The following is a 25394-nucleotide window of genomic DNA, read 5'->3' on the forward strand; positions in this document are numbered from 1 at the left end:
TATAGAAACAGAAAACGAAACCCGCTATTATTTAAATATAATTTGAATTTAACTTTTCCGTTACTTATCATGTACAGCAACCAAGTGGAGAAATGCGCATGTCTCTACAATGGCGAACGTTTCGCTTCGGCAGTGCATTGAGGTTTGCTGCTTTGCCGCACGCCGACCGCATCCTGGCGACGAAAAATGCCGACATCAACAAGAGCAACAACAATAACAGCAACAACAACAACAATTGGAATGAGGACGCAACGCAGCGATAAACAAAAACAGTGCTACGGGCTCCTGTAATGGGAATTAAAAAAGTAAAATACCCAGACAGACCCATCAAATCAGTCCTGTTGTTGCCGCTCGTACGCGCGGAGCGTGTCCTTGGGTGTAAAAGGATTTTGATTGCTATCAAATCCATAAATATATCTATATATAAGTGAATATTTGTTATTAGTGCCTCTCTCTCTGTCTGTACGTTAAATGTGGATGCAAATTGAAGCTGCTGCGTCTTGGAGTGCTATACAATCAATAAGTGAGATTCAAATACGTATTTGATGGAATATGCATAAAACCATTTTTATACAATTCGGCAGGGCAAATCGATAAATGCCTCTTTAAATGGTTATAGTGTAATGGAATTTAATGAACACATATATACACCCATCCGCGCACGCACGTGTGTGTGCGCTTCGATTAACGCTCTGACCATCCGCACCCCAACCATTGCATGCCACTGAGCTGCTGCTCCACAACTACTATATCCTGTCAATCAACTCGACTTGGAAGCCGTTTGTATTGTAGGTACTTCTACGACTCCCACTACAGCTGCTCGTTTACAATGACTCTGTCTGTGTAGATGTATTTATGTGTGTGTGTGTGTTTGTGTGTTACTTTTTATACTATTTTCGTGTGTCACGTTCCATCGACAGGAACTATTGTTACCCAGTTTTTGTTGTTGTTGTTGTTGTTGTTGTTAAGCACGCTTTTGTATTTGTTGTTGCCATGTCGCTGTAATTACAGTCTTAACGCCCACTCATACAATCATCCACACGCACCCCATCAAAGGTCAAATATCAATGTTCGCAACTCGATTTATGATAAGCGACCGATAGAGCTGCCATATACTTAATATTCGATTAATTCTAGTTTTAATGACATTTTGGGCCCAAGCACAAGTTTCCATAAAATTGCAATTGGAGCTGGACTGGGGGAGCGGCCTACGGGTCGTATGCGTAATCAGCGCTTAATTATGTGCGGCAAGCCCAGGCAGTTGGCAGTCCAACACCTCGGCTGGCTGGCAGCTAGTGCTCTTTGGGCAGACACTTAAATGCCGGCTAGCTATAAACAGATCACATCTCACTGTCAGTGCCGTGTGCTGCAGCATTCTTGAGATGTTTCCTTGGCGCGCTGCTTAATGCCAAGTGGAATGAACTTGATGAGCAGCAGCAGCAAGAATAAACAACTTGGTCTGCCTACAGCCTGAAGACTGCAGCCTGTTGTCGGCTGACTGGCGACTGCCGACTGCTGCTACTTGAGCGCATACAAAGGGCATTTGATGAGGCAGGCAATTGAACTCTGCCAGCAAACATGTCTGACATGCAAAACATGCAACGCTCAGAACTTGAACTTGTCGAGTGCCATCATAATCAGCAACTAGTGTATAAAAAACTTTTGATGAACTTTTGTTTTAGAAAACATAGCCAAGGCAAGCAGCAGCTACAGAGACAATGTCTGCTGTCTGTATATGTCTATGTATATGTATATATATGTAAGCTTTATGTGATAAGCAATGCAATGGATCTCCAAAATAAAAACTAAAATAGCGAATTGCGCACACGACTGGGACAACAAAATAAAAGGCAATTATATATGTAGACGGGCTAGCTAAGCTAAACACACACATATATACATATTCTTCAATAGGTGTGTGTGTGTGTCCAAAGAGCGTGTGACCCAGCCAGAGTGACAGTCCAAAAAGTAAAAGCTCTCGTTGCCAGTGTGCCGCCCATTCAGTCACTCAGCCAGCCAGCCAGCCATTTAGCCATTAGTCGCGCTCGGCACGGCAAACGATCGACGACAATCGACGACGGCAGATAGCTAACGACAACGCATGGACGCGACGGTTTACCGTGCGCGATTTTCATTCAATTTTCAACTCGATCGAGTTCTAAATACTCTACAGCAGCAACAACAGCAACAAATACAATACAAAACGAAAAACCTTTAAGCAAACGACACCGGGTGCCCCGCCGAAGGCCGGTTTCCAAATATAGTTGACGACGAGCAGCCGCGGCAGCGACAACAATTGCCTGATAAAACTATACCAAAAAAAGTTAGTAAAGAAAAGCAAATATTAAAAAAAATATATATTTATATTAAAACTCGTGCAAGTTAGACATAAAAAGGTTGAAAAAAGAAATATGAAAACCTATAAAGTTTTTTTTGATGAAATGAAAAATCTTTGCCGAAACGAAAGTAAAAAGTGCCACAAGTGTTTATTTGCCTGTGTGTGTGTGAGTGAGTGTGACAAAAATTAAATCACCGCATTAAAAATAACTTGAGAAAATCTTAATTTTCAATACATATATATATATCTATATATGCAGATATAAGTAGATGTATATACATACATATACATATATATTCTGCGCCAAGTAATCAAAGCGACAAAAAACGCGGCGGGTGTATGACTATCTCTCTGTGTGTGTATGTGTGTGTGTTAGCTTGCCAAATGTCACTTGTGGCCACTGTGCGTCATTCAGTGCATATGTCTGTGTGTGTGTCGGACTATAAAACATATATATTAATTATATAAAAAGATATATGTATATAAATATATAATAATTTGCGCGCGTGTATTTTGTAGCTGAAGTAAAAGTCGAGTCAACCGAATCAAGCCACAAAATGGAATCAAACGGCAACGGCAACGGCCATGGCAAACGCAACAAGAAAGGACGCAAAGCGCGCAATGCAGCATCACACACCACACAGCATCATCCGTGGGACGAAGGTAGGCAGCGCGCCCGACTTTGGGGCCAATCCACATGATTAGTTGGCAGACGTTGCGTATACGCCGCATGGGCGACAGCCTTCGGTGCGAGTAATGCTGCCTTTGCTGCTCTCGCCTCTGAATCTATATATCGCTCTATATATATATATATATATAGCACATTACTTATTATGTGGCTGCCACGCCTCCTCCCCCTGCTCGTCGTCGTCGCCGCCCTAATGCTCAGCTGTGCTCAACTTGAACAGCTGCCAAAATATGTCAGTCGCTAGTTGGCGCCGCAAATGCAGCGCATCTTCTTCAATATTTTCAGCAATATCTAACGAGAACTGTAAATCATCTTTAACCACAGTAAAAACAGTATTTGTATAGGGTACACATAACACATCCACATACATATATATGTGTGTATTTACACATGGACTGCAACAAAGTTGCTTATTGTTTTAGCATCTGAAGCGAGAGATCTGTGATTATAAAACAAATAAAGTTTTTACTGTCGGGCGTAGCCGACTAAAGATGCTTCGCTTGATTTATAGAAAGCAGAAGATTTTTTACTATTTGACATGACTCTAGGTCTACAGTTCTATCTATCGTTAAGTGGGCCATATTTAAACGTAGTAGACTAAGTAAAATTTTATAGCTATACAGCTCTAGAGTAGGATTGTAAAATGTTCATATACTAGCTGTAGAGGTTTTAGCCCATACGCCCCATTGGGCGTGGCTACTTATGTAATCTGCTGTAATCTATTCTAATATACCTTTCAAAATGCAAGCCTCATGTCATCAATAATGACGTCAATAATATAATTTATACTGTAAAATATATAATCATCTGCAATTTGCCACGAACCCCACAGTATCTATGTATATAAACATATATAATCAAAAGGAATTATGGAATGTAGTTAAATGTATATCTATATGTATTCTAAAAATGGCTTCTAAAAGAAACAGTTTCCATATATTAAGTGTATCATAAAAATTAAAATCAATTTTCTAACTATTATTTTACTTCTTTCATTCTTCCACTCAAGAGTCTTTGCTTTCCTTCTACTTTTATCATTCTTCCCCTCAATATTCTTGCCTGAGCAACTGCATTCCTATTCAGCTATTCCAACTGCACACAGTATTAACAGTTAGAGCCCTAATAATTTCTCATTATAGCGCCCATATTTTAGAGTTATCTTTAGAGCATGCATACGATTTGGCTTTCAGGTTTTGTTTGAGCTGCTGGCAGCTGCTCTGCACCCAGGGGCGTGTTTCACGCTGTGTGAACTAACAAACGGGTTTTTCTCACTATTTGCCGTTACATCAATCAAAATGCAAATGAGCCAGAGAAAAGCAAAAGAAGAGGAAACAGAAGAAGCAGAGGCTGCGGCAGCCGCTGTGATATATGTATTGTATATGGCTGGGCATTAGCTAAACGAAAGTGAAATGCAGCTGCCCGAGAAGCAAGTGGCAGATGCCACAAGCTCGCCGCACTGATAACAAAGCATTTCCCATTTCAATTTAGGTACTTGAATAGCGCAGATTCATGCTGATTGCCACTTGAAGCAAAGAGATAAGAAGTCAGCTGTTTGCATACATAGGTATATGAATATATATAGTATATATCTGAGTTCTATTCTATTGCATGACTTCATTTACGAGTCCAGTCCAAGTTCAGGCTGCACACTGGAAGTACAGCACGTAGACCAGCCCATTAGTAGCCAGGCATATGATCAGTTTCAGACTTATCTTATCAGCCGAATGGCTTTGTCTTGCGGCGATAAGGCTTGTCTGGGAGTACAATTAACATTTTATGATTGCGCAATATTTTTGGGGTATTTATGACAGCGGGAATGTCGCACAAAACTATGTGACAGGGTTCAAAATGCTTTAAGCTAGGCAGCAGAAATGATAAATCAGTCGGGCATAAATATATCTATTATATATGTGTGTCTGTGAAGAGTTTGCAGGTGAAACTTCATTATCAAGTCATAGATATATATGTACTATATATCTACATATGTCTCCGCTGCTTCTTCTGTTTGAGATTCACATATCTTATTACTTATGTGCCGAAGCTAATTCAGCGCTAACAAAATGTGCTAAAATGAACGAACCAACGCAATGCTACTAATCAATCATGCTCTTCGCTGATTAGCATACTCTCGCACTGAAGCTCGAATGAGTCAGCGTCTCCATGGCACAACTTGGCCGAGATGCCAGGCAACAGCAGTTCAACTACGTCTAATGGAAATTTGATTGATTTGCAATTAGCAACAGTTGCCGCAGCAGCAGCAGCAGCAGCAGCAGCATCACATGAGTTCAGGCCAAAAATTCTAATCACAAGCATTGACCTAATTGCAGGCAACACAGCAGCAGCAGCAGCAGCAACATCTGTAGCAGCAGCAGCAGCAGCATCTGCAACAACAACAGTAAATCGCACTGCGTGCACCGGCACCGCTTTGACGCGATTTCTGGTTTGCATGGCACCTGTATTTGGTAATGCACCTTACCTTACCTTTTGGCCCATTTCCATTCTGTGGACGTTTTCATTCATGAAGCTCAGACTTTCAGCCAACCAAACCAAACCAAACCATCAACAAGAACATAAAGAAAACATTTTTATCGGTGTCTTGTCATTGAATGCATTATATATAGTTGAATATCCGTTCCAATACCTGCATATATATGTATCTAGATAGATATATATTTGTGTACACATATCATTTATTTATACACATTCAGCGTGTGTTTTTGTCTTGCGTTTTTGCCAGTCTTCAGCGTAATTCTCATCTACATATGTGCGGCATACGGAGCGTATACGTTATATATATCTGTATATGTTTTGTATATTTCCTTTATTTTTTTTTTTTTTGTGTGCTTGTTTGATTTTTGATTCTATTTTGTCTTGTGTTCTCTGCTCCCACGTCTAGTTTCTCTCTCTGTATGTGTGTGTGTGTGTGTGGTTTGTCGTTGTCGTCTGTCAATTGTCGTCGCGTGTTTTGGAGGCAATCGTCAAATATGACGTAAAGGAAATTTATTTAAGTGTGTGCGTGAGTGTGTGACTGTGTGTGTGTGCTTGCCCTGAACTATATTTATAGGCATATAAATTTAAAATGCCAACCAGTCCAGTCAAGGTCATTGTTTACTCAAATATGCGCTTTGGGTAATCATGCCAAAGCTGAACCCCAAACCATTTATTAAAATGCACTTCAAATTGATTTGAGCCCAAGTAAAATGAACAACAATAATTACAATAATTAGGGTGTCTAAAAGAGACACAGAAACACACACACACACACACAGCAATTGCAGTCGGGCACTTGCAATCTGTGTCACAGATTTATTTTCAAACAATTCGCTGGCTCGCAGCATAACGCATACGCAATGTGTGCCAGCCGAAAATTGTTGACTTCTGGCAACAACTGCTGGCTATGGCATATAAATTATATGTAATTAATATTGGGCATCCGCTATTTGGAAGTCTTGCTGCTTAAATGATTCTGAGCACATATTTAGAGAGAGAATGAAAGCTAGCTAAGGGCGACCTTGGCTATTGCTTTGATCCGCAATGCAAATTTCGTTCAGCTTGGCCTGCTTTACCATTGTGTGCGTAAGTGTGTGTGTGTGTGGAGGGAAAGGGGTTGCACATACGCTCTTCAGTGAGAGCAGCTCGTCTACGTTAATGACAACGTCAAACGTGAAAAGTCGCCGTCGCTGTCGCCGTCGCAATGATTGTCGTTGCTTTGCTTTGCTTTGCGTAGTATTCCAAGCGCGATTAGACGTCGAACATGTGAAGCTCGAGAGACGCCTCTCGATTTTATTATTTCCAACTTTTTTTGTTATATTTTATTTAGTTTTGTTTTTAACATTTTAATTTACAATTATTTATTTATTTAACTTGATTATGGTATACGTCTTTCTAAGCGTGGCTGGCTATTACGGTGAGTAGAGGTTGCCCGGCATGGCCCGGACCGGTCCGGCCTGGCCCGGCTTGCCATCGATTCGCGTGCTTTGTTATGCAATGCGAAAAAGTTCAGCGTACGGCGAATTAATCAAATAAGTGGACAAACTGTAATTGTGTAGCGTTTCTATTTTAGTTTTGTTGTTGTGCATTGTATTCGTGTGTAATTGAAGTGCGACTGCGAGTGTGCGCCTATATTTAGCTCAAGCTTCAGCTTGGCGCTATTAAACGCACGTGTTAAGTATACGCCACGTTCAACGTCCAGTTCAAAGAGCCCTTGAACTTGCATGCAAAGACCAAAATTGTCAATTTTCATGTACGGGAATTTGAGTTGGGTATCTTATTATGGGAAAAGGCAAAAGCCAAACCAGTCAACATATATGTATGTACACATGTGTGTGTGGCGACCATGCAAGCCAAGCATGTCAGTTACGCTCGAATTGTGTTGAAAACTTACACAGCTATGAGATATGGCTACGTATATAGACATAGACTTTGATATAAGTACAGCAGAGGTTGGCTAAGTGGGCAACGTAAGATTGTAAATTTAAAATATTTATATTTAGCTCTTAAGTCAGTTTCAAGATGATATCATGGCGCTCCTTTAGATTTTCAGACAAGTCATCAGCAGTGCATAATATTTTGCTAATATATCTGGGGATAGATAATATTGAGCCAATCAGCTAGGCAAAAGCAATTTAATTACTCACTCTCTACGTCATTGTGGCACACATACATACACACTGAGAGAGAGAGAGAGAGAGAGAGAGAGAGAGAGAGAGAGAGAGAGAGAGAGAGAGAGAGAGAGAGAGGGATAGAGAGAGCGAGCGCAATAACAAAACAAACAGCAACCAAAATCTGAAAGGCGTAACGAAACAATTTAACATTTTTATTTTGCGGCTCTGAAATAATAATTTTTTTCATAATTACGTTAGACGTCAGCTGAAAACATTTGAGTCCAATAGCTACAAGTGTATGTAGTTGGGATTTAATATATGTGTATCTGCGCGATATGTATATTTGGGCAAAATACAAACAAACAGCCAAGTCTTGTGCCTGTTAGCCATAAAATGTAGTCAGACGGCTCATCAATGAAAATTAGGCACATCAAATGTTTAATGCCTGCCGAGCACTTGAATTGCTGGCAAAGGGGTAGCTCAGTCGGTCAGCTAAATATGTTTGGCAAGAATCTAAATATGATATATTTGAAAACGATATAAATGGTCAATATATATATCGTAAAAATTGAAAAATAGAAATAGATATACATATTCAATATTTTCGTTTGAAAAGAATTGTCTTGTTGAACTGAGATATTGCTAAAAAGAAATATTATAAAAAAAAAGTAAAATATATAAATTTTAGTAATAAATATTTTAAATTTGTTATATAATTTATATTATGAAATTTATATAAATTTATAAAAATTAATATTTATAATTCTTATAAATTTACTTTGGCTACACTTAGTGTAAATACTTTTGTTGTTTATCTTCTAGTTAATCTCTGCCTACAATTACAGGGTATATGTTAGGTATGAAATAGTGTGCAGCAATTGGAGGCTGCTTGGCTGCTCCAGTGCAACTAGTTGCTTTAAATCTCTTGGTGTTTTATGGAGCACAGCTAAATTAGCCATAATCCGAGTGTGTCTATTTAAAAAGTAAACTGAGCAATTTGTTTACGAGTTGAACTCGTTGCCGATTTTCCAGTTTGTGTCTGCAGCAAGTTCTTTAACGCGGCCAACAAAAAAAAAAAAAAGAAACACATCGAAGCAAAACAAAACAAATCGCAGCACCGACAGACGGCCACAAAAAGCCAAATTCGAATTGAGCACAAACGCCAAAGCGAAGCGAAGGCAAAGAGCAGGCAGCCAGGCCAAATTCAAAATACAAAATACGTAAGCGAAAAAAAAAAAAATAAAAAATACAAACAAGCAGAACTAAAACAATTTCAATTTCAAAAGCAAATTTTTGCTGTTTAGTATTGTATTTTAAAAGCAAGCAATTGTTGAGGAGAGTAGCAAAATGTTGTTCAGCTCAGTTGCTGGCTGCCAGGTTGGGTTGGCGTCTCTCTGCTGCTTGGCGCTCGATGCCAGTTGGCCCCGGACAATTTCAGTGCACGGCTCGCGGCGCTGCAAAACAATTCGAGGATAGTGCAAGAAATAAATTAAGAACAAAATTATGCATAAACTATAATTAAACTATAACTGAATGCAAATTCGAACCATTTTTTATGTGTGTGTAAAAAATTTTGGAGAAACGAAAACGAATCGAAATAAAAAACCAAACGAAATTTTCGAAATTGTTAAGTGAAAACCATTTGTGGTAAATATTTTAGCAAGGAATTTGGTGAATTTCGTAATTGCAACATTTTCAGATACATTGTGGCTCTCGCAAATGTCTCTCATGATCTCACGCTCATTCTCTGTCTCCGTCGATCTCTCACTCTCTTTATCTCTGTCCTTGTTTCTGCCTATGTACAACTCTCGCTGTCTTATGTAATTGTCGATTGTTGCGAATTGTTGTTGTTGTCGTCTCGAAGGAAAACAAATCTGTTCATATTATTTTTAGCACCTGTGAAACTGTTTTGCATTCGCACCGTAAGTAAATAAATCTCTAATTCTGTTTCTGCGCTCACCTCTTGCAGTGTCGCTTCCTGGCGCTGGAACTGGCCCAAGTGAGCAGCCAACCATATTGCTGATCAACGGCATCAGCGACGACGCTCAGCTGCAAGTGAAAAGGGAAGAGGAAGGGGAAGAGGAAGAGGGAGAGACACCGATACAGAAACAGAGCAAGGCGGCACTGAAGCTAGCCCTTGAGAATAACAACGAACTGCCAGTCAGCGGTTTGAATCAGCCCACACAGGTGCCCACCACGCCGGGCGGGTCGCATTTGCTGGACTTTGAATCTCATCTCATTGAGGACGTGAACAGGGCAGAGCAGAGCGGCGTTGGCATCAAGGAGCTGCCGCCCATCGAGCAGGAGCTGCAGACGGGCACATCCAAGGTCGAGGCTGACGGAGTCTCGCATGCCATTGAGGTGGAGCCAGCGGGCGCCAAGACAAAGCAGCCAATAGAGACTCTCGCACCGTCGCATCAAATTGCCGAAGTAGACGAGACGGCAACGGCAACAGCAACTGCAGCAGCTGCAGCAACGGAAGCATCGGAGGCAGTGCGTCAGACTGCCGAGCAGCTGGTGAAAGACATCGAGCGCGAGCTAATTGAGAGCTTCAGCAAAGATGTAGCACAGGCCAAGGCGGAGCAGGAAGAGCAGCTCAAGTCAGAGCTAACCGCAGTGAATTCGCTCTCACAGCAGGTGGACGCCCAACTGAATGAGCTGACCAGCATACTCAAGACCAAGGTGCAGCCAAAGATTGCCTTGGAGCAAGCGCGAACAGAAGATAACTCAACGAAAATCGCTGCCAACGAGCTGAAGCTTGTCGAAGTGCCAACACCCAAATCGGAGGCAGAGGAGCAGCAACGCAAGGAGTTCATCGACTCACTGCCACAATTCGAACAGGATCGCCTGGATACCCACACGGATGCGGAGGCCAAGCGTCTGTCCGCCGACTGCAAGCGAGAGTATTACCAGTCGCTGAAGAAGTATCTGCTGCAGAGCAGCCTAGACAAGCCGCCGGTGCCGCTGCAGACCTATCGCTGGGAGGATCTCCGCAGGGCCAGAGAGCGGGTAAGTCAGGAACACCCGTAAGCCCATAAACATTATCTAATATATATCATCAAATGTCCGTTTGCAGGGTGGCTATCCGTGGACACATCTGTACAAGCGTCCCCTGGGACCCGACGAGGAGCCGGAGATTGTTTTGCTGCTGCGCAAGTCGCAGGAGCTGCGCTTCAAGTCCGAATCACCCAAGTCGCTGAAGAAGGTGCGCTACGACGAGCAGGTGCTGGTCAAGGAAACCGAGCGCTACATACAGGATCTGTCCGAGGACGAGGTCCTGGACAACACAGACGACGACGACAGCAGCGAGGAGTCGGAAGATTCCGACGACTCAGAGCGCCGCTCCCACAACGAGGACACGCTCAGCGAGTGCATCTCCTGTGTCTCCGACTCGGTGCTCGCCGTTGGAGGCCACGCGCGGCCAAGGAAAACGAATCGCCTAGCGCAAATACGTGACATCATCAAGCGCAGGCGCAGCGGACGCACTCAGGCCGACGCTCAGTCGCTGCCCGGCAGCTCGGCAAATCCTAGTAGACAGGGCAGTCTGCACGAACTAGCGCCGCCGCCAGGATCGTTAGTTCCGAATACAGACAAGCCGCCCAAGAAGCAGCAGCAGAAGCCAAAGAAGAGCTTCGACATTATGAAGAAGCTCAAGAGCTTGGCGGAGCGCCAAAAGAAGCGCTTGAATATCAAGCGCATTACGCTCAAGAAGGACGAGAAAATCGTCCTGGGTGAGCAGCAGAAGATTATGAAGCTGAAAGCCTCACCAAAGTCGACCCGCGGCGAGATACCGCACTTTATAGAGAAGCAGGACTCCGATGATGTGCTTGAGCTGGTGGAGTACGACGAATCGCCCTGCAGGAAGCGCACCAAAGAGGAGGAGCAGCAGGATGAGCTGCCCAGCACCAGTGCAGCAGCCAGCGTGCCACAGCCGGACGAGATCATTGAGCTGCCCGTGGAGCAGACCAAGACTGAAACGCCCGCCCAGGAAGTCAGCGAGCCAACAACAGAGGCTGTCGAGGAGCCAATCGGGGCAGAGGCGAAGGTAGAGGCGGAGGCGGTGACGGAGGTGGAGACGCCGCCCAAGAAAACACCACGGCTGCGTCGTGAACATGTTTACGAGGAGATTGGCCACGCGGAGTCACAGCTGCCGCTGGAGCAGCCCATCGTGGAGCTCGATGCACTGAAGAAGTCGCTAATACGTCAAGATAATCTCACTGTAGATGACATCGAGGCAGCCAAGACTGTGCCCCTCGATCGCATGGGCAGCAGCGAGGAGGATCAGGTGGCCGTGGCTGCTGCCGAGAAATCTGTGGGTCTCTTGGCGCCACTCTCGTCCATAGACTCCACGTCCTCGGATGAAGACCGTGCGCGTCTCGCACAGCTGTCGCCCGTTGTCGAGGAGAGCGACGAGCCATCAGAGATTACCGAGCTGCGACCAGCATTGAAGAAGGAAGCTTCGCCGGCGCCATCCGACAAGAAGGTGACCTTCTCCCACGTCGAGGATGAGGCCGAGCCGCATCGCGAGGACATCGAGCTGCCCGAGGATGTGCTGGAGGCGGCCACAACGGCGGCCAAACTGAAGAGCGATAGGTAAGTCCGGGGTTGGGGCCTTATCTCTATCCAGTATTCTTTGCACAACACTAACACGGAGCACAACACAACGCCGTCTTGCAGAAACTCTAACCCAATTGACTTGCTTATGAAATTGTTACTAACCCTCGTGCCGGGTGTCGATGGCGACGGCCTGCGACGTCGTCTGCACAGTCTCCGGTACAAGCAACACAAGCCCTACTATCGCGATTACCACTACACCGACAACAACCACACAGACAACACCTCAACCTACACGCCCACTCGCACGCCCACGCCCACTCACAGAACCTGGCGATTGAAGCTAACCAACACTTGGACGCTCTGCTGCTGCTGCAGCAGCAGTGGAGCAACCAAGAAGTATTGGTAAGGGGTAGCACTTTGGAGACGGCTCTTAACTCTTAACATGATATAGACCCAAGGTAAGAACTGCGATAAGCAAGAGGAAATTTGTAAGCGTCCGTGTTGTCCCCCTCGATTCGAAACTGGTGTTGGTAAATCTCAAAAATCATTGGTGAACAGCAACTGGTTCAATTGAACAAATAAGCATTAAGACAAACTAATGAGTGGTAAACTGTGAAACTATCTAAAGGATCAAAAATTGTGTTTATACTGCATTGTTCATTTATGGAACTAGTTCAAAGGTATTGAAACTAGTTCACATGAGCACTAGGCAAACTAATTATTAAATAATAAGAAATATAGGTTAACTGCATAGGTGAGCTGCTTGTGGAACTAGTTCACCAAAAACAAGCATGTTATTGGTATGGAATCTTAAATCTAACAATAATCTACAAAATGAGTGTCAATGGAATATATGAACTAAGTTCGGAACTAGTTCATTTTATTACTGGATAAAAACCTATATGTTTGTAAATGTTCATTGTTTAACTTGCTGGAATTAGGTAAAGAAACATCAGATATGTGTGGATAAGGTGGAACTAGTTCATCCAGATATTTGGACTTACAACAAAAAATTATTATATGATTGGCTTCGTGAATTGCTAAGCTAATTCTGGAAATAGTTCGCAACACCAATTGGAACCAGTAAATTTTAAATTTCTACACTCCTTAACTATATATTTACTTGCACATGATTCTATTTGAATGAGCGATGCTGTGACATGAACTTACATTAAAACACGAATAATTCAAACGCCTTAAAGGTCAACGAATGACAAGAAGATTTCCGGCAGGCGGCAGCGGCGCATTGCTCAAAATAGAACCACTAAGTGCAGGCCAACAAATTGTTACTCCTGCTGCTCGGCCACATCCCAATTATGAACAAGCAGCGCAGTCGGCGTCGGCATCGCAGTCGCAGTCGCAGTGGACGTCGCAGTTGAAATGGGGATTTCAAACGAGGAAATTAAAGACAACTACAAATTCAATTCATGCTGCCCATTGGCGATGTATTTGTCGCCCCAAGCATGTATATGTGACTGTGTGTGTGTGTGTGCTTTTTGCTAATTTTAAAGAACAACATATTCAAAAACGAAAAATTTCGTAAAATTTTTTTGTGTCGCGCAAAATGTGAAAAGCTCTCAGTCCTGGCCGAAAATCGCAACGATGTAGACGCTCGCCTCGAACGGGCCGCAGTGCAAAAAAAAAAGGGAAAAAGAGAAAAGATAGAAAGAAAATCTAGATCAAGAATCTGAACTATATAACATACAAAAGACATCTGTGCTGGAAGCGCCCAGTTCGAATAGGGCTTGAAGACTAGAAAAAGCTCGTTTCGCCATCAAATTTTCAATAGTGCAAAAAATAGCTGTAAAAGCAAAAGCTGAAAATCTAAAGAAAATTATAAATTCAATGTCCAAAGGCGACGACGACGGCGACGACGGCGGCTGCTTTGGTGATGCTTAAAAATAGACAACGACCACGAACCACAAAACGACAACGAAACTAAGACGAACAAAAGCGAAAATAACAACAACAACAACAACAGCAGCAGCAGCAACAACAACAACAATAGCTACATCTAGCGGATTACGGACCAGGGCCAAGTAAATAGGCAAAGCTGCAGCGACAGCTGTTCAGCCGTTCATCCGTTCATCTCAACATCGCCACATCACTCCTCGGGTTAGCAGCTCGACGGCTGAACGATGCTCAATTCGAGGCGCTCCGCCTCGGTGGGCGCTCTGCCCGCTGAGAAGAAGCATTTTGTGTCGCGCGTGGAGAGCGCTAGCGGCGCCTCGTTGGATGTGCGTTGTGCCTGTCAGTTCTTTCAGTGCGATTCGCTGCTGCCGGAGCGCGTGAATCCCGTGGATTCGCGACCTGGTTCCAGGCAGGGCCACCACAGCGATGACCACTATCACGTGCAGCCGGACGACTTGTCCATGCACAGCTTTGAGGTGATTAGCCATGCGGATGTGGCGCCCTCGGTGGATCTGAGCTTCATGGAACGCTATCCGGAGCTGGAGCAAACGGCTCGTTCGCGTGGCCTGGTCGTGCGCAGCATCTCGGATGCCACGGAACCGGATATGCCCGGCACTCACGGTGCTCTGATGGCGGGCCGACGGCGCCAGCTGTCAGTGGGCGGATTTTCCTCGGGCAGCGTTGGACGCTTCGGCGACACCGTGTCCATGCGCAGTGGCACCTCCCTGCGTCGCATTTCGGTGGGCAACTCCAAGACGGACCTCTACTGTGCGGACATTAATATACCCACTTCCATGGGTCGTGCAGGACATGGAGGTCAGCGCTCGGCCAGCGCCAGTCGTCGTACCTCCAATGCGGATCTGTTTCAGGCCAGCATCGTGCCGGGCTCGCTGCAGCCGCCGCAGTTGAATCTGATTGCCGCCACGCCCAGTCCGGGCATGTCAGACAGCCCACCCCAATTTTCATCACACCAATCCTCGCCAGCGCCAGGAGCCCGCGACTTTCGCAATGCCAAGCCGCCCTTGTCGCCGGATTACATGCGTCCCAGCGCTGAAAACAAGGAGAACCAGTCGCCAGACGCAACGCTGCCACAGAATCGACCCATTGATGTTTCTCGCTTCGGCTGTGATTCAGTGCGTCCTACGTTTTTGCTGGAATCAGACTTGAGGCAGCAGGAGAGTCCATACAAGCCCACAGTCACGCCCATCGATCCGCTGGCCGAAACTGTGGCGGAGCTGGAGCAGATTGCCCAGGAGCACAATCTCGTGAATATCAGAGACAACATACAGACGCAGACCAGGCGTCCGCCGTCCATTGCCAGCGAGCTGAGCGTCAAGCCCTTGCAGGTGGATGAGTTGACCCAAATTGAGATTGTGAACGAAGTACCCGTTGTGGACATTGATGCGCTCGTGCGGGATGAGGAGCTGAAGGCCGTCGAGCATCGCAGCCGCAGTCCCAGGCCATCCAGGCGGCCAAAGTCGCCGCAGACCCCGCCAACGACCTCTGCTGCAGCTCCGCCTCTGATGGACACGCTGCAGTTGCCCTCGAGTCGACCCAGCAGTCCTCCCGCACAGCCAACTGCGACGCCAGCTGCTGCCTCACAGCTGAAGCGCCAACACACGCCCGAGCGCCAGCTCTCGCCGGAGCGAGCCTCCAAGTGGCAGCCCATGTCCAGCTCTGCTCCTGCTACGATTGCAGGTGCCATCAACGTGCAGGCGGCCTCACCTGAAGTAAAGAGTTCCTATGCCTCGCGCTTCAAGTCCATGTTTAGCTCCAAGGGACAGGAGCAGCAACAGAAGTCGCCCACTCCACAGCGCTCACGCTCACCCTCGCCATTCGTGGACAAGTCCCAGTCGATCACGCGGGAGAAGTCACCCTCGCCCAGCAGGCTGACCTCTGTATTCGCCAAGAGCAAGCCCCAGCCCATGTCGATAGTCAGCAGCACGTCGAACGTGTTGAAGCGCCAGGACGCCGAGCCGCTATCTGTGCGAGTGACAGAGACCTTCTCGCTGAAGGTCGATGAGATGGACCAGTACAGCTCGCATCCGCCAAAGCCACTGGTGCCACCTCCCCATGCCCAGACCATGTACAGCAGCCGAGAGGACTTTGCCGCCTCGGAGCGGGCCTCGGTGGACATCAGCGAGGCATTCGCCCCGGTTGTCGTCTCGTCTGTGCCGCGGGGCACCTTAAGCAGCATTGGGGGCGTCAGCAGCATTGGGGGCGTCAGCTTCATGGCCGGCAATCGGAATCTCTACTCCAGCGAGATTGAGATGCCTGGCATGAGCTGGTCGCAGAGTGAGTCGGAGTTTCGGCACTCGGTCAGCAAGGATCCATCGACTGGCAGTCGCCCGCTCATATCCGTGCCCATTCACATTACGGGCAGTGGCAGCCAGGTATATCGGCCGTCCGAGCAGCGCCTTGGCCTGCGGAGCAGCAAGCTTTCTGTTAGGGAGCCACGCACACAGTCGCAAGATCACCGTGGCCGATTAGCCGGCTCCCATGAGCAGCTGTATGGGTCGCCGGCTCGCATGACAAAGACGGTTAGTTTCAATTTTGATGAGCGTAGATCGCGTCTAGCGGAATTTGAGTCCGATTCGCCCCTAACCCAAAAGCAAAAAGATCACATCGACTTCCTCGACCGGACCTATTTCTCTCGGTAAGCAACAGCTACCCCACCGTCGGCATAGACCAAAACCCGACAACCCGAAAACCCCTCCAGACACACACAGCCACCCAGAAATTCCAAAAACCAAAGCAATGAGAACAGGGTGACGGCTTAACTAATCTTCGCTTGCAGCAAATCACAAACAGAGCAACATATATATGTCGATTGTCATCCCTATGTAGAATGCTTAATAATATGTTCCATCTGTTCCCCCTTTCTCTCCTCTTGCAGTGATCATGAATACGAGCCCGTGGGTGTGTCGCCGGCGCGGGAGATTGAAGCCGCGCCAGCAGCTGAGCCGGCGCCCGCCCCCGCCCCCAACAGCAGCAGCCTCCAGATACCCATGGACGTTGACATTGAACTGAGTTCAGCTGGAATCACGCCACGCACCGAGTCTCGCACGGACTACGAGATACACACCAGCCAAGTGGATTCGAGCGCTTTGGAGGAGCTGCCACTGCAGCCGGAGAATCGCAAGAAGAGTTTCATGGCATCCGCCCAAGATCGCACGCGCAAGATGCAGGATGGCCTCCGGAATCAGGCGGGCAAGCTGCGCACTAAGCTACGCACGCAGCCTAAGCCGAAGCCCGTCTCGGGCAGTCCCAAGGCCAAGGAGCGCCGACGATTTGCGCCCGAGTTCTCAAAAATCAAAATGCCCGATATTAAGCGACCCGACATGTCCAAGCTGAGGGACATAAAGCGCCCGGAGTTCACCAAGTTCAACAAGCCCGACATGTCCAAGTTTAAGCTGCCCGAGAAATTCTCCACACTGAAGCTGCGACGCAGCAAGAGCTTCAAGGAGAACGAGTCCGAGTTGCCCACCGAGTCCACGGAGTCACCAGCCACCACGGCTGATGCGGCGCCGGCGCCTGCAAAGAAGAAGTTCGAGTTCAACTTTGGCACCTATCCACGCGCCTTCCGCAAGAAGAAGCCCGTCGAGGAGACGCCGCCGCCCATGGAATCCTCGCTGGGCACAGACCGCCTCAGTGTCAGCGTCATACCCAGCACCGAGACTCAGCCGTCGCAGACCTCCACGAGCTCGCCGCAGGGCGACCGTGGACCAGGCCCAGTGCGCTCCCGTTGGGCGGACAAGTTCTCCGATGTGAGCTACAATGACAGCGAAGGCTCGCGCTACAGACGCTATGGCAGCGAATTGGAAAGCTTTGACAGGGAGTCCTCGCTGGAGCGGCGCATGAAGGAGGACTTGGAGGGCGATACGGCCAGCGAGGCGCAGCCACAGACCGAAATGGGCATCCTTGGTGGCGTGACGGACAGCAAACAGTTTGCCGAGTTCGATGAGGAGAATCGCGCCATACACGAGATCTCCAGCCAGCGCACCAGGGAGTTCAAGCGCCGACCCATGGTGCACCAGGACTCGGATCTGCGCTCTGAGGATAGCCACGATGCTGAGGGCTGGACGGAGAAGGATATACAGAAGAACAAGCTGCTGCGCAAGGCCGAAATGGATGCGGAGGCCAGTTACTATAAGTACCATGAGATGCAGGATGCCCAGTCGACGGCCAGCTCCGGCAAGAAGGTCGTCATGGAGCAGATCGACGATGACGAGTTCTTCTTGCGCAAGCGCGGCATCTCCGAGGACAACATCCAGCTGCGTCAATACATCAGCGATGCCATACGCGAGGGCTACGATGCGCCCAATGCGCTACAGCACGTCGGCCGCTCCGCGCGGCAGGAGGAGCGCGCGAGGACTGAGGACTTCGGCGATTACGATGTGCCGCCGCCCAAGCCCCGCCGCCTGCATCGCAATTATCGCCCCGACTTCGAGGACTCGCAGGAGTTCCAGCGCAGCGACTACGGCGACGATCTGTCCATGTCACAGAACGGCAGCGACTTCATGCCCAAGCGGCCATTGCGCAAGGCACGCAGTCGCAGCAAATACTCCATGGAGGGCAGCCAGGACATACCGATGGCGGATGGCGGCAGCAGCATCCAGTACTTCGACGACGATGAGGAGTACCTGAGGCCGCCCATGCGCGAGCAGCCAACGGAATCGGAGCAGGCCCTCAACAATCTCAACTACGCTGGCCAGGAGCAGCCCAACACCCAACAGACCCGCCCACAGGCACCCAGACGGCAAAAGAAACGCACACGCGACGACGCATCTGTGGAGATGGACGCGGACTCGTTCATCAATGGCTTTGGTGGTAGATCAGTATCGAACACCTTTTTGCAGCCACACGAAGATGTGAGTACAAAATGAGAAACTACTATATAATATAAAGATAATAACTCAAAAGATGGTTTCTTTAGTACTTATATATGAGGTAGTAAAGTATTTCAGATAACAACTTTATAGATTGTTTCCTTTGTATAAACACATCTAAGTCTGATCTATATTAATAGATTTGTTCTTTAGTATGCATATATAAGGTAGTCTGACGTAGAAACGTATCTAGAGCTGATTCAGCTAGGTATTTCTATATAGTAGTACTACTATTTATATATGTATAGAGTATTAGTCTGGCATGTAAACATATCTAGATCCAATCATATGATAGAATTCAAATTAAATTTTTAATTTTCGACAAATAATTTCCAAGTCAGCTATATAATATAGGGCAGTCTCATAGTGCTAGCGCTATTTAGAGTGCATTATGTTAAAATTCAAGAATTTCGCATTGTAGTAGCTACTAAATTGAGGTACTACTATGTACAGCATTCTATTGCACATTGTTATAATATATGTTCTGTCAGTGGAATGGATCGATGCCAATAAATTTAAATTTGGTATTTAGCAAAGCACCGTCTCCCTATATACATATGTATACTATATGGAGTTGCATCTGTGTCGTTTGTCAGGTAATTGTTTATCGCACTGAGCACGAATATCAGCATCACATACCGTTAGCCACGCCCGACACCTTTACGGACGGCACCTCGGCCCGCACCCAGCGCTCCGAGGATGAGCGCACCTCGCGTGGCGCCGAATCGCTGATCCTGGATGTGCACACCAAGCCGGAGCTGCTCAGCAAGGATGCAGCGCCCAGAATTGAGAGCGAGGAGAAGTTCGTCATCGACATGCTGGAGAGCGATGGGTGAGTAACGGGGGTCGCATTAGGTCTCCGCTGGCCAAATTGTTGCTTAGGTGTGCGCTCTCTGCTTTCCCTCCTCCATCTAGCTATGCGGTGGTGCGCAAGGAGCCCGTGCCAAAGCCGACGCCCCCGGCGCGTCGCAAGAAGTTCACACGTTCGCCCGGTGAGCGTTTCGCCACCCTGCCCAGCATACGCGGCTCGCGTGGCTCCCCGCCTCCGGCCCGCCCGCCGCCGCCGCAGCAGTATATACCTAGCGAGGATTCGCCACTGCCGCCGCGTCGCAGATCGGCTGCAAGTCTGGAGGAGATGACCACCGGCCTGCTGCTCAAGTCAAAGTAAGAACAGCTGCTGCTGCGACGCTTGCATTGAAATATTATTTAAATCTTGATTTGATTTGTGACTTTTTGCGACCTTTTTAAAAAATTGTCTCGAATGCATTTTTGTTAAGTTTTGTTTTTGTTGTTAAGCAATTAGGCTTAAGCGCCATAAGCTAAGACCCAGAAATACTGCTAATTAATACTATACTATACCTTGTAGACACACACACACACACACACACACACATACTTACAAATAAAACCTAAACATGAAACACAACAAAAACGCACTCACACGAGTTTGCCCAGCTTTTATTTGCCTAATCCTTCTGTTTCGTTTGCCGCTTGCTTCCACCCGAGTCCGAGACCAAGCGTTTCTAATGCTCCTTAAACCCTATTCCCTAGCTACGCGACCTTGCCATCCGCACAGCCGGATCGGGATCGGGAGCGACAGCAGGCGCAACTGGTGGAGGAGGAGGATGATTACGAGGAGCCGGGCGCACTACAGCGACCCGAGTCCCCACGCTCGAATCTGCAGTCCGGCGAGGTCATCAACAAAATGAAGTTCCGACCGCTGCCACCGCCACCACGCCCACCGCGCGAAAAACGCTCAACGAGGGGCGGCAGCGGCTTGGACGAGGACAGCGAGCGCGTGGCTAGCTCCTCGACGGCCGATAGTACCGAGCAGGGTGAATTCGAGGTGGAGGTGTCCACACAAACGGACCCATTGCCAGATGATTTTATTTGCGAGGAGTTTGAGATTACGGAGGATATGAAAATTATAGAGCCTCGTCGCCCCACAGGTGGTAAGACTACGCTGGAGGATTTGCTGCGCAGCACAGAGGCCCAGCAGCCGGATGAGGTGGATGGCGCTCCAGTGCTCACAGAGGATGAGCAGCTAGCCAAGGGACTGCAACGATTCCGTGATGCTAATCAGCGCAGCTTATCGGAACGCTCACGTGCATCTTCACAAGCGGATCGCTCCAAGTCTCTGAGTCGTCCACAGACTCCATCGTCAGCTGTAATCATAGAGCGACGCGTGCCCACGCCTAGCATCGAAGGCGATGCCACGGTGCAAGCGTCGCTGATTGTGCGCCCCATTAGCGCTGCTGATTTGGAGGATGACGAACTGCGTCGTGAGGAGGAGGAGCTAAGACGTGAGGGATTGCTGTCTGATAGCTCGGTGCAGAGCAAATCTGACGTGGAAACAGCCGGTGAGGAGGATGAGCGTGGCGAGGTCGCCCTTAGCGACTATGCAGCCAGCTCAGCCGACCTGGAGGCAGCTGTGGAGCAACTGCAGCAGGCGCAGCTCGAGAGTGACTACGACAGCAAGCTGGAGGATGATGAAGTGGAGCGTACGCTACGAGAAAGCGAGTACGATGAAGAGGATGATGAGAAGTACTCTGATCACTTTGACGAGGAAGAAAGTTCGCAACCTAAGGGAGAGACGACAGACCAGGAGCTGGACGAAGCACTCGAAAAGGAGCTGCAAGAGGAAATGGAAAAGATGCTGGCCGTGTACAGACAAGCAGAGATCGCAGAGTCGAGAGCAAAGGCGCTCGCCGAGGAGCAACCCACATCCGAAGAGGAGCACGTGCTATCAGAGGAAGAGCGCATTCTATCTGATACAGAGCAGGTGCTGTCCGAAGTGGAGCAGGCACCATCCGAGGTAGAAACTGTACAATCTGAAATGGAGCCGGCTCAATCCGACGCTGAGCCTGCTCTATCCGAAGCTGAGCCGGCTCTATCCGAACCTGAGCCTGCTTTATCCGAAGCACAGCCTGTTTTATCCGAGGTAGAGCCAGAGGAGCCGTCACAAGTGGAGCAAATTACAGTGGAAGAAGCACCCATTAGGAAGACCATTGTACATGAGCCCACTGAAGCAGAAGTCGATGCCAAATTCGTTGCCTCTTTACCCACCGAACCTGCTACGGCCTACAGCCAAGAACTGCCCGCAGAAGCAGCAGGAGCCGAGCCAGAGGCGACGCCCTTGCCGCCGCCACGTCGTAAATCCACCACATTCGTCGAACCGACAGCTACTTCAATATTGACCATTGCCGAGCAGGTGAGCCGCGAGCTAACGCCCATTCAGGCGCTGCGAGCCTCGCCTCCGCTGCAGCTGCCCACCCACATCCAGGAGCTGGAGGTGGAGCGACTGCGGGTGCATGCGCTGCAGGCTGGACAGATTCAGGTGTCCCAGCTGCACGGCGGGCAAGTCACAGCCGATGACCTGGCCTGCAAATCGGGTCAGCTGGTGGTGCAGAACATTAATCTGCCACCCGGTTTTATAGACGATATTGTGGAGCGTGTCAAGGAGCAGCGTCCATCGTTGCTGACCAGCGAAACACAGACGAGCCGTCAAGCCAGCAGTGAACCCGCCACTAGCGATGTGGAGCCACCCACCAAGCCGCCACGCCAAGGCAAGATCAATGAGTCAACGCCTGCAGCCACCCAGAGCAATCTGGACGAGCAGACACAAACAGAAGCCGCAATGCTTCCATTGCCACCACCGCCACCTGTGTATCCCAGTGTCGAGTATCTGCAATCCCTGGCTCCATTGGCCTTCTACAACTTGCAGCGCAGTGCTGAAGCGGAGCAGGCAGGAGCAGCAGCTGCTCCTGGCAGCTCGGAACGCAAGGCGCCACACAAATGCCGACGTCGCCATGTGCACGAAGAGCAACAGGAACTCGACTCCGACTCAGAGCTGGAGGAACAACTCGAGAGGGCGCGTCCTCGTTCGCGTTCGCGTCGCTCGCGCACGCGCAGCGCTACACAGGCAATGGAGGAGTTCGATGATGATCAGCCCAAGACAGTGGCGCAGGCCGGTCGACAGTTCCTTTCCGTTTGTAGCCTAGAGCTGATTAACATAATCAACCACCTGACCCACTTTGTCCGCGGAGAGGTTGAGCCGGTGCAGCAGCCCAGAAATATATCCTCGCTGATGGTGCTCTTCATATTGATCACCTTCGCTGTGATCGTCTTTCTGCTGACGGGTCGCCAGGTGCACACACACCATTGGGACTACTTCAATCCGCCGAGCAACGAGGGTAGGCAAACGTGAAATCTAAAGAGCTCCCCAGATTTTGGACATTTTGTGGCTTGGATATTTTGTATACCAAATGATACTTGGGCAATTTTTCTTTGCATTTTGGAGCATGAAACGAATTTAGAAAGCGTCGGGCACCAGCCGAACGCTCGAAACCAAAGGCCTTAACATTAATGATATATACTACATACTAACAAAATAAATACTTTAGGAAGGATGCAAAGTGAGAGGCGATGCCTGTGCTACTCTAGTCGCAGCTTAACAACTAATCAATCGAACAACAATCAGTCAATCAGTCAATCAATCCCAGTTCAGTAACAAACACACTGACTTATATAGAACATATATCTCATACTAACCGAAATACAAGAACAATATCATGTTTTTCTACAATACTCCCAAAACAACAACAGCAACAACAACAATAACTAAAGATCATGTATTAAATATGTACTTAAACTAAGTAAATCATTTATTAGCTACCTGATATATGGTGAGCTATCCAGAATGGGGCTCAATTTTGTTGGCGAACAGACAAAGTCAACTTAATAATATCTAAATATTGTTCACTCATTTTTTCTATTTTTCGAATTGTTAAATACTTAAAGAATCGATTGTTGTTTTTTTATTTTATTTTAAATATATAAATTTTATTTAGACCTGAGTTAGGTATAATACACATATAAATGATGAATTGTTTTACTTCTCATGAATGCATTATATACGCATGTTTTTCTTTTATTTACAAAGAAGCAATTGATTTGAACCGCGCGAGGGTAAAAATATGTAAGTTCTTTATATATAAACTTATAGAGAAACGTATTTTCAATAAAGCAAGAAACTACATAAACATGATAAATGAACTTACTGACTTACCAAATGTGTGAAATGAAATGAAAGAAATTATGATACAAATTAAATACTAGGCTAAATCCATTACTTTAAGAAATCATCATCATATTGAACCATTTGACGCAAATCCTTGTGACTTCCCTTTTGCGATTTGCTGGCAGCTGCAAGCGAAAGAGGAAATTAGATAACGATACTTGCATAACTTAAATTAAAGCCGTTTACCTATGGAAGACCAAACTGCTGAAGATGAAGCATCATTGATGGGCTCAATTTGCGGCTGGCGGCGAGCTAGTTGCACCTGCAGGACAATTCCATTCACGTTCTTGCCGTGCATTTCGGCTATGGCGCGATCTGCGGATTCCGGCTTAGCAAACGAAACAAATCCGCGACTGCAAATCACATAGATTATTAATATATATGAGTTTACCATTATAAACAGCTCAACACGCACCTCTTCTCAATCTCCATAGATACATTGACGATGGTGCCATAATCGTTGAACGTTTTCTTAAGAAACTCTTCAGTAACTTTGTTGCCCGAGACGAATATCGTATTGCCAGCGCGAGGCTTCTCTGGCTGCGTAGCATCTAGCGTCACTTTCTCTGTCAGCCCACGTTCCTCACGATCGCGTTCCGTGGCAAAGTGTTGGTACAAATTTTGACGGCGTGGCTCCTCTTTTATAATTTCACTGATAATGGTCTCCTGTGCCACGTCGTTCTGTGTCGATGAGAAAGGTTGATACGCAGCCACAGTCGTCTCTGAGGTGGAACGTTTGGCACGCTCCTGGCCCTTTGGCCGCTTAAATGAGGTTTGGTCCTGCTTTGTTTGCTGCTTTTGTATGGCGGGAATGGCACCGCTTTTGATCAGCTTACGAGCCACTTCCCTCGCATCACGCGCATCTGTAGGCCGTTTCAATGTAAGAGCGCTCTCTGGCTCCTGCTTGGGCGCTTTGTGAGCTTGTAAAGCTTTTTTCTATAACAATAAGAAATACTTATAAAGAATGCACTTCAAGACGCCACTTGGCCAGAGTGTCTACCTTTTTCTTCAGTTTTTGATATTTGGCTTGGAGCATCTGCTCCTCCTCTGTTAGATTATTTGGAAAGTGTATGTAAACCATTTTGGTATTTTGTTACGTTTTAAGTGTCTTGTATTTCTCTTCAACAATATTTTAATAACACACAAAAGTATAAACACTCTTACTAAAAGTACCAGATCATGCCAAATGTGATTAAATAGATACTTCTGGTAACGTATTAGTGTTGCCAGATGGTTTAAAATATTTGTTGATGGAAACATCTATTGCGATATTATGATAAATAAATAACTGAATTAATAATAAATTTATTAAAACAATAATTATAAA

At 47.2% G+C, this 25394-nt stretch overlaps 2 protein-coding genes across 13 annotated transcripts; one reads left to right on the forward strand and one right to left on the reverse strand.

Moving 5' to 3' along the window:
* The first annotated feature begins 356 nt into the window (after nt 1-356).
* LOC108613007 (uncharacterized) lies at nt 357-23866 on the forward strand. 12 transcript variants are annotated; one of them, XM_018006164.2, is made up of 9 exons: nt 367-523; nt 2858-3001; nt 5354-5488; nt 9600-10639; nt 10707-12223; nt 16995-18969; nt 19584-19819; nt 19903-20151; nt 20539-23866. In XM_018006164.2, exons 1-9 carry the CDS (start codon nt 472-474, stop codon nt 23192-23194), a joined length of 8004 nt encoding a protein of 2667 aa, XP_017861653.1. In that variant the 5' UTR covers nt 367-471; the 3' UTR covers nt 23195-23866. The 12 variants fall into 12 exon arrangements, 8 of the variants coding, with proteins under 8 accessions (XP_089322963.1, XP_017861653.1, XP_089322962.1 ...); XM_018006166.2 differs by lacking the exon at nt 367-523 and adding an exon at nt 2008-2323; XM_089466837.1 differs by lacking the exon at nt 19903-20151 and having other exon boundaries at nt 366-523.
* Nucleotides 23790-25277, reverse strand: Nelf-E (negative elongation factor E). The gene is made up of 4 exons (XM_018006180.2): nt 25068-25277; nt 24483-25003; nt 24254-24420; nt 23790-24192 (listed from the first exon to the last, which is right to left on the reverse strand). Exons 1-4 carry the CDS (start codon nt 25146-25148, stop codon nt 24116-24118), a joined length of 846 nt encoding a protein of 281 aa, XP_017861669.1. The 5' UTR covers nt 25149-25277; the 3' UTR covers nt 23790-24115.
* Nucleotides 25278-25394: the final 117 nt, after the last annotated feature.

This window comes from Drosophila arizonae, chromosome 4 (genome assembly GCF_054131065.1).
Source record: "Drosophila arizonae isolate 15081-1271.41 chromosome 4, UAZ_ARI_1.0, whole genome shotgun sequence".
In the NCBI taxonomy this organism is placed as follows: domain Eukaryota; kingdom Metazoa; phylum Arthropoda; class Insecta; order Diptera; family Drosophilidae; genus Drosophila; species Drosophila arizonae.